The sequence below is a fragment of the Dipteris shenzhenensis genome, chromosome 10, assembly GCF_047967505.1.
Source record: "Dipteris shenzhenensis isolate YYH24624 ecotype China chromosome 10, Dip_SZ_1.0, whole genome shotgun sequence".
Taxonomy (NCBI): domain Eukaryota; kingdom Viridiplantae; phylum Streptophyta; class Polypodiopsida; order Gleicheniales; family Dipteridaceae; genus Dipteris; species Dipteris shenzhenensis.
This window is the reverse complement of record NC_141605.1, coordinates 50641723-50650121: the sequence shown is the minus strand read 5'-3', so window position 1 is coordinate 50650121 and position 8399 is coordinate 50641723. Positions and strand designations below refer to the sequence as shown.

The 8399-nt window shown below is 38.9% G+C and overlaps 1 protein-coding gene across 1 annotated transcript; it reads left to right on the top strand.

The window, feature by feature from the left end:
- Positions 1-934: 934 nt before the first annotated feature.
- Positions 935-8086, top strand: LOC147897941 (uncharacterized). The gene is made up of 6 exons (XM_087380151.1): positions 935-946; positions 6952-7035; positions 7204-7472; positions 7624-7695; positions 7797-7911; positions 8011-8086. The coding sequence occupies exons 1-6, from the start codon at positions 935-937 to the stop codon at positions 8038-8040; spliced, it is 582 nt and encodes a 193-aa protein (XP_087236277.1). The 3' UTR covers positions 8041-8086.
- Positions 8087-8399: the final 313 nt, after the last annotated feature.

The window sequence follows — 8399 nt, the reverse complement described above, 5'->3', positions numbered from 1 at the left end:
AGACACACATTATAGAAGCTATGAAATCAAAAGATGGATTACATGAGTATAAGTATGGAAATGGGAGATGAGAATGAGATATATTCATTATAGAAGCTATGAAATGAAAAGAAATTGTGATATTGCTATGAATGTGTGGGGATATGGTGAAAGCGGGGAGGATGGAAGGAAAGCGTGTGATATTTGCTGTGGCTATGGTGAAAGAGCTTAGATGGGGGAGGAAGAATGTGATATTGCTGTGAATGTGTGGGGCTATGGTGAAAGACCTAGATGGGGGAGGATGGAAGGAAAGCATGGAATATATAGAGGGATGAGAGGAGAGACGAGAATACATTGGGGATGAAGTTAGAAGGGGCGAGTGCGGGGGCGTCTGGCGTTGTGGCGGCTGATGGCCTCCGCCAGGGTCACGTTCTCAGCCACCTTTTGGGACAGTTGCTCCTCCAAAGACTTGATTCTGGCGGCGGCCGACTCGGTCTGCTCTCGCACCCCGGTCGCCACCCGCTCCATGTCCCGCGCCTTCTGCTCCGCCGCCCTCGCCTCCTGCGCCTTCTCTGCCACCCTCTTGGCCAATCTCTCCGCGTCCCCCTTCCAGTCTTGTGCCTCCCGCTCCGCCTCTTTGAGCCGTTCCGCTGCCGCCGTCGCCTCCCGCGCGGCTGCCTCGCGGGCCTTCTCTGCGGCCGCCCTCTCCTCCTCCACCCTCTTGGCCAATCTCTCCGCTTCCCCCTTCCACTCTTGTGCCTCCTTTCTCGCCTCCCTCTCCGCCTCCCTCGCCATCTTCACCTCCGCCCGTTGCCCCACTGTAATCGCTTCCTCCCCCTCCTTCTCCTTCAGTTGCTCCTCTGCCTCCGCCAGCTTCCGCTCCGTCCACCGGAGTTGAGCCTCAATCCTCTCGCCCAAGAAGTCCTTCATAGCTTTCAAAATGGCACACAGCGCCATGGCGATCAAGGTGGACACCAACGGCCATGCGCCGATGATGGGTTTGAAGATGTAGCACAAAGTCACGGTGGGCACGAAGCCGGTCCATACACATGCCCACGGTTCAATTTCCATTTGCCTGTTTTTGTGGCGGATGAGCAAGTGTTCCGAATGGCTGGTTGCCATGGAGCCTATAAGGAATGATCAGAGATGCCCTGGCGTGCCCACTCGGCCAAGAATCTGTGATTTTGTCACTTCATCCTCTAGCTTTCGTGATTCTTGAATTCACTTCATCCTAATATTCATCACGCTTGGAAAAAGTTGGCCAACATTTTATGCCACATCTACAAATTTCAAGGATCTAGACCCTAAAGATACTTAGCAAAAAACTTACTGAAAGTAGCATCCCACTATCTAGGAGTGAGTACAACCTTCATGTTTTATATTTTAATACATTTCACTCCATAAAAGATCCTTAAAGTACCTATGACGTGATGTTAAGAGATTGAACATGATTGGACACCTTAGAATCCTAATAGGAATGCAAAATGTTGCAAAACATTCTCAATTGCTCTTTCTTAACTAGTACACTTTGGGAATAGGGCCTTAGTTTTAATGAAGCCCTTATTGTAAAATATTCAAGGTCTCGACACACACACATACACACACACACACACAGGAGGCTGACACATGGATGTTAACTGCTATGTCAATAAACACATGACATGGAAAGTCATAAAAAATATGCATCATACACATTTGCTTAAGGTTTCGCCATTTTTTGAAACATGTCATATGCACAGCAGTGCAAGAGTACATTTTGAGATTCTAGGAAATTTCACATTTTTATACAAATATAATCAAGAAAAATAATAATTTAATAGTACACATGGCACTATAGAGAAACATAAAGACAATAACTTTTAAAGTATACAAGAAATCATGGTGTTAGTGTACATAATGAAATCTGTACACAACTTTAAAAAATGCAATCTTAAGTGAGAACTATGCATAGAAACAAAAACTAAATGTAATATTCCTCTTTACACCCTTAAAAATTTCAAATTTGGGATACATGGCTTCCTATCGTAAGTCTCGAGAAAAAAATGCAAAAAGAGAAAATATTTTATTTGATGGAACTTGTTTGAATATATAAAATTTAGCACATTCTCCATTGAACCATGCTAGACATATGGGGAAAAGTTAACATGATCTCAAATTCTTAAATGAAAGAAGTAAATACCCACTCTTTAAAATACACCTTTTGTATTATTTTAGTTCGATTATAAATCATCATGTATTGCATCCTCATCTGTGTCCCCACACCTAAGTTCCTCACTATAAGTATCATCATCACTAGGAAAGGAAGTTGATGATTCATTCTTCTTGGCACTATCAGCAATCACCTTGTCCTCATCCCTACGCAATCTGAATGCTACTTTTGACTATCCTCGACTAATTCGAGAAGAGGGTCTAGCATCATCAATGTAATTCGTAGTGGGAAGCCTTTGTTTAATGATGCCAATTGTGTCCTTGCAAACATGTCCCACATTGGTTGATTGGATATCATAAACAAGCATGTCAACCTCATCAAGAACAAGCACACTAATATGAGGTTGATTTTTTCCCACTCTTTGATTTCTCCTACCATTGAGCATTTGTGACCATTCAGGGGTATAGTTTCCATTGTATATGTCATGACTCTTGGTTCTAAACCAATGCACTTAAAGGGAAATAATGTCTCTAGATTTAGACCTGATCAAACCAATCACCTTTGCAATCCAAAATAAATGGCCAAGAGGATCATCCTTTGCAAGTGTTGCAACCATGGCATCAACCTTTATATCCTATAAGTCGTCCTTATCTTTCATGAGGCCTCCATGCACCCAAATACAGCTCATAATTATGCTCAAGCTTGGAAAGAATTCGGTATTGGTCTTCAAAGAACTCACTCCACCATCTTGTGTCCTCATCCCTTGTGTAACTTATCAATAAGATCCTTACTTTCTGATGAGTGGGACTTCTCTTCCCAATAAGATCCTTGCATGTGTATGGGACTTCATCTTGCATAAGTATGGTATTCAATGTCCTCTTTTGACTTTGACACCATTGCACTTCTGATGAAACCTCCATTGGATCTTGCAAAGAAGAACAAATCATATGATATGGAATCAAAGATATAGAACTAACAATCAAGTATCTTGTAGCCATGTAGGAGATGAAATGTATTGCTTGCCATCCATATATGTCTTACCATCTCTTCCTTATGCAAAACTGATGAGGAAAGATTAGATCGTACAGCTTTTGACTACATGTCTCTGACAAATTTAAGCAATTTACAAACTTTCTGAAGCCATACGTGTCTCTCAAATGTAGCACATGAGGATGTGGTGTATATGATTCAATTATAAGTGAAATCATTGTTGTCAAAGTGAGGACATTTTGTCATGCTAGCCTTTGAGAATGTCCTCATCTGATCAATTTGATCATGTGTGTTGACAACCAAAAGAAAACCAAGCTTGATCTCAGTGAAGATACTTTTCTACACCAAAATATTCAAAAGCACAAGCAAAGTATAATTCTTATTCTCTCTAATTGTGTTGTCCATTATAACTACAAGACTGAAGGAAAAGGACCTTCCCATGCCATTATTTGTGATGACAAGAAAGCTATGCTTCTCGGATGCATCCCATCACATGATGAATCCATATCAAGGACCCCAAATATTGATCAACGAGATGATTGAAATCAAGAATCAGACTTTGGGCTTTTCATCCCAACCTTGCAGAATTCATCATGCAGTTCTTTAAGGGCATTCACTCTTTGCTTAATGAACTTGACTTGTAGTTGGTTACGCTCTAGTGCAAGCACACTTTTGCCTCTTTTAAGTGCACTGACAGTTGTACCTACAAAGAGGTCCATTATCCACTCTCCCTTGATAAGAACAAGATTAATTAAATCCATAATAATAATTAGGGCTTTTGATATGGGTCAATGATGCCTTGTAACTCACTGCTGCTTTTGCGCTTAACATTCTTACATACACCAAGCCTTTCAAAATAGTTTGGACCACTTATTTTTGTTGTTGCAATCTTATAACTTTGTTACCTAAAGCAGATTGAAAACCAATTGTAGCAAGCTCACACACCCATGAAAGTTGATCAAGGTTGTAACCACAAAGGTTTGGTTTTGTCCTCAATAAAAAAAACAAAGCTTAGAAGAAAGCACAAAAAAAATGAAAACTTTTACTAATGAGAACAATTGTGATTGATTTGAACTTACCAAACAATGAGCTGGTACAACAATATTTAAATAAAAAAAGGCTTTTTACACTATTATTTTTTAGTCATAAGCATGGAAAAATACTAGTGACTGAGACTCACAAGTTTTAACTCTACCAAAATCCTCAATTACTTTTTGGGATGAAGAAAAGCCATATTGTGACATCATCATTGATGGAGTTTGGAGTTCTAAAACCATAAGGAGCATTTGCAATGACCAAATTGTAAGGGTGTGCCATAACAAAATGATCTATTTCTTTGACTCTTCCTTCATGCACACGCAAAGGTCAATAGAACTTCATCAACATTGTCAGGAACCAACATTGTCAGGAACAAATGTGAACACATTAGGAATGTTCTCTATTTGTTGTGCTTCCTCTTTCCTCTTTCTTTCTTATGGTCAATGGGAGAGATGTTGTCCAAAGTTAAGAGGAATGCTCTTCAAGCTAACATATGAGTCGTGATTCTAGTAAACTAAACACAAAGATATTAGTAGAGAACAAGGAAAAGCTTTACCAAATGAACAATACAGTAATTTTGACTACCAAATTTGGATTCCAGGATCCAAAAACACAATGGAAAGTAGTATAAGCATAGGAACTAGTTTTTAAATGAATAGAAAAAACATAGGATCCAAAAACACAAGGGAAAGAAGTATAAGCATAGAAACTAGTTTTTAAATGAATAGAACAAACACAGAACAATGCGTTTTGAATTCTAGTATCCAATTTGACAAAATTTTGAACTCATAATGGAGATTATGCCAAAAGAGAAAATAGAGGAGTTTGCAACTACCTACCACTTTTAAGAATAGGGGTAAAAATCTCTCTAATTGTGATGGATTATTTGTTTCTGGATGTAAGCTTCTCACTTCATCTTAGTTTGTACAATTCCACTTTTCAATCATAATTTGATGCATGTGCAAGTTTATTTTTGCTAGGAAAAAAGTGCAATAAATAAATAAAAAAGCTAAAAACATGAAATGCATTTAAAATCTAAAACAATTGAAGAAAAGTACCTTTCAAATTACACACCCATATCTTCAAGAGAATTACTTCTAGCCTCCACACATGAGAGAACCCCAAGGATTAAGGTTTTTTCTTGTATTCCTTGCATCGATCTCCATGTAATAATCTTCATTTCTTCAAGGATGTTTTTTAGTAAATCATCACTTATATCCACTTTACCTTTAGAGTTTTGAGAAGGTTTTGTGAGCTTTTGGCCTTTTAATTTCCCCTACTCCCAAAGCTTAAATATCTCTTCTTACAAATCCTAGACTTCACCATCTCAAAAAGCAAGCGAAAGAAGTTGCCATAGTAGTTTGTGTTGAGATTTTGATCCCCACCTCGAAAAATTTACTTCATGGTCTCTAAACCACATTTGTCGCAAAGAGCAAGCCAAAAACTCTCATCCACCTTATTTCTTGCCATAGATCTTCAACTTTCTCATTATGAAAGAGCCTATTTTTTGCCAAAAGTTCATTTTCAATATAAAATTTGAATCCGAATTGTGGTCGAGGGTAAGAATCTCGACTTCTTCTTTTATCAAGCGAGCTTGAGGGGTCACTCTCATAAACATGTAACATAGCACTTTAGTTCATGGAGGGGTACTTTTTAATAGGAGGACTTATGTGCATTTTACGTACATGAGGGGATTTATAAAATAGCAAGCTAGTGTAATTTATATGTGTAGATTTATGGAGGGTGGGCTAAATTTTAAGATTGCAATTTGTATACATGTAGCTTGGGTATATGAGAAAATGTAAAAAATAAAGAATAGGGGTATTTTAATACATGTTTGCTCACACGTGCTATATGGGGCTTATGAAGAGTGACACCCCAAACCCCCCTTCCCCCCCATGACTTGCAATCAAGCATACACCCAACACAAAGTACTTTTGAATGTTTCAATGTGTTCATACTATGTGCTAAGTTCTTTTTTGCAATCAAGGAGTGAGTTCCACCAAGAACCCAATATCTATAGTACTCAATTGATTAGACCTGTACAGATGCATTTATAGTCTTAGAAGATGATTGGAGCTTTCTAAGCCTATAAATGCATTTTTAAAAGCATAGACAATTTTCCAAGTCATCCTTCTTGGTGTGTTAGTGCATGCATTCTTGTGCTCTTGACTAATCCTAGCTTTCCATGGGTGTCCCCACCATGCACCCAAATTTAAAAAAATAATGAAATGGCTCTAATTGACCAAAGTCATCTTCTTTGATCGGAGTCAAAATGAAGTATTTCTCTTTATTTCTTGGGATAAATACAATTTGCTAACACATACAATGCCAATACTCGTTTAAATATATAAACTTAGCCTTGCATGGATTTTGGGCATGAAATGGTCTCCTTCTTTCATGACAGCCATCTACAAAATAATTCATTCTCAAGGAGCATTCCATTGTCCATCTTCAACTCTCAGATGCAACATTTGTGAGTGGGTTCTGCCAATTTTTGCTCTGCATAAGGTTTGCTGCTATGGGGAAAGTAAGGTACAATTCATGATTCTATCAGTTAGGTGCTCTAAATCATTGACACTTTGAGCTTTCGTGACCAGATTGCTACACGATAACAATTTCTCAGGAAATATATCCTCGTCGATTGGTGATCTGAAATATGTTCATATAGTGTAAGTGAAAATGCCCACCATATGCTCTTTCTTCAATAATGGGGAAAGCTACATTTCTTATGGTTTCTGTGTTCTGTTGTACCCAATTGTTGTGTGTCTTATGGTTTCTGTGTTCTGTTTTAGTCAAATGTTCCATTCTTCACGATTTGCTTTCTTTTGGGCAGGCGACTTGATTTCAATCAGCTCACTGGCTCAGTTCCTTCAGCTGTATGCTACAAAGCTCCTTACTTCTCTCTCCATCATCTTCTTCTTAGTTGCAACATCTCAGAAATTGTTTTCTAAAATTCCGACGTTTTTCCATTCAAAGTCATAATTTTCCCCTGAATGAGAGGCTGACGTTGTCTCATATCCCATTTGCTTTCTTCTGGGCCACAGGCAGCTAAATCACAACAGTTTAACTGGCCAACTTCCAGATCTTTCGAGCAATACCAATCTACAAATTCTGTAAGAAATTTTACAAGTAGCACGTTGTTATACATGTCGTTTTGGACTCTATTTTCTGCTTTCGTTGATTCAAACGAAGTATTGCGACTACTTGAAATTCATGGCCTCGTTTTTACCCATGGCACGGACCTTAGCAACAATCCATTCGACGCTTCTCCGTTTCCAAGTTGGGTCGCAAATTTGACAAATCTCTACTTGCTGTAAGTCGGATATCTTGTTTATGAATTGCTTTGTTTGTCCAACCGTTCGTCCGATAGGAGGCCCAAATTCACAATTTTTCATACAGACAGCCACATTAATAAGCTGGGCAAATGTTTAATCGTTTGATCCTCTCACATCCTTCTTTTACAGATCGCTCCAATCTGTAAACTTGACTGGCGAGATACCCTCGGATATTTTTATGCTCTCGCACATCTCCAATGTGTAAGTATTTCATGAATTCCATACATCGGGCTAGCAGTCGACGTGCCAAAAGAATGGACAGGCTGAAAGTTATATATGTATTTTTTGTAACGTAATTACAGAACGCTTGGGTCGAACAAATTGAACGGCACGTTGTCCCTCAACGCAAGCTCCTCACTTCTTATCGTAAACGTGACGGACAATACTCGACAAAGGCAATTACACACAACAATTACTGTGAGTGTTCTTGTTCTCAGCATACCCGGGCCGTCCATAGATATGATTTTACGTACCGTGCGTTGTCTGTTGACATACTTTTGCTTGATTCATTTCCAGATTGGCTGGAAATCCCTACTGTACCAATAACTCAATTGATTGCACGAGTTCACAATCTGTCACACCTCCTGCTGCGGCCCCGGCTTCACGGCCCCGGCTTCATCTTGCACGAATGGTTGCCCCGATGAATATGCAACCAATCCTAAATATCCTGGAAGAGGCACTATTTATTAGTATGAGACTTAAATGACAATTGTATGTGGTGGATCATGCTTTGCTAAAATAGATTGGTTACCGCTCTTATGTTAGATGCTAGAAGACTATATTCTTAATGTACACAATGCCAATTGAATGCGGCTAAACATGTTAAATGCTAATGCTTGTTGCATTTACTTGAGATATTGAAAATCATAAACAAGTATGTCTACTTCTCTAAGATCGGTTTTTGG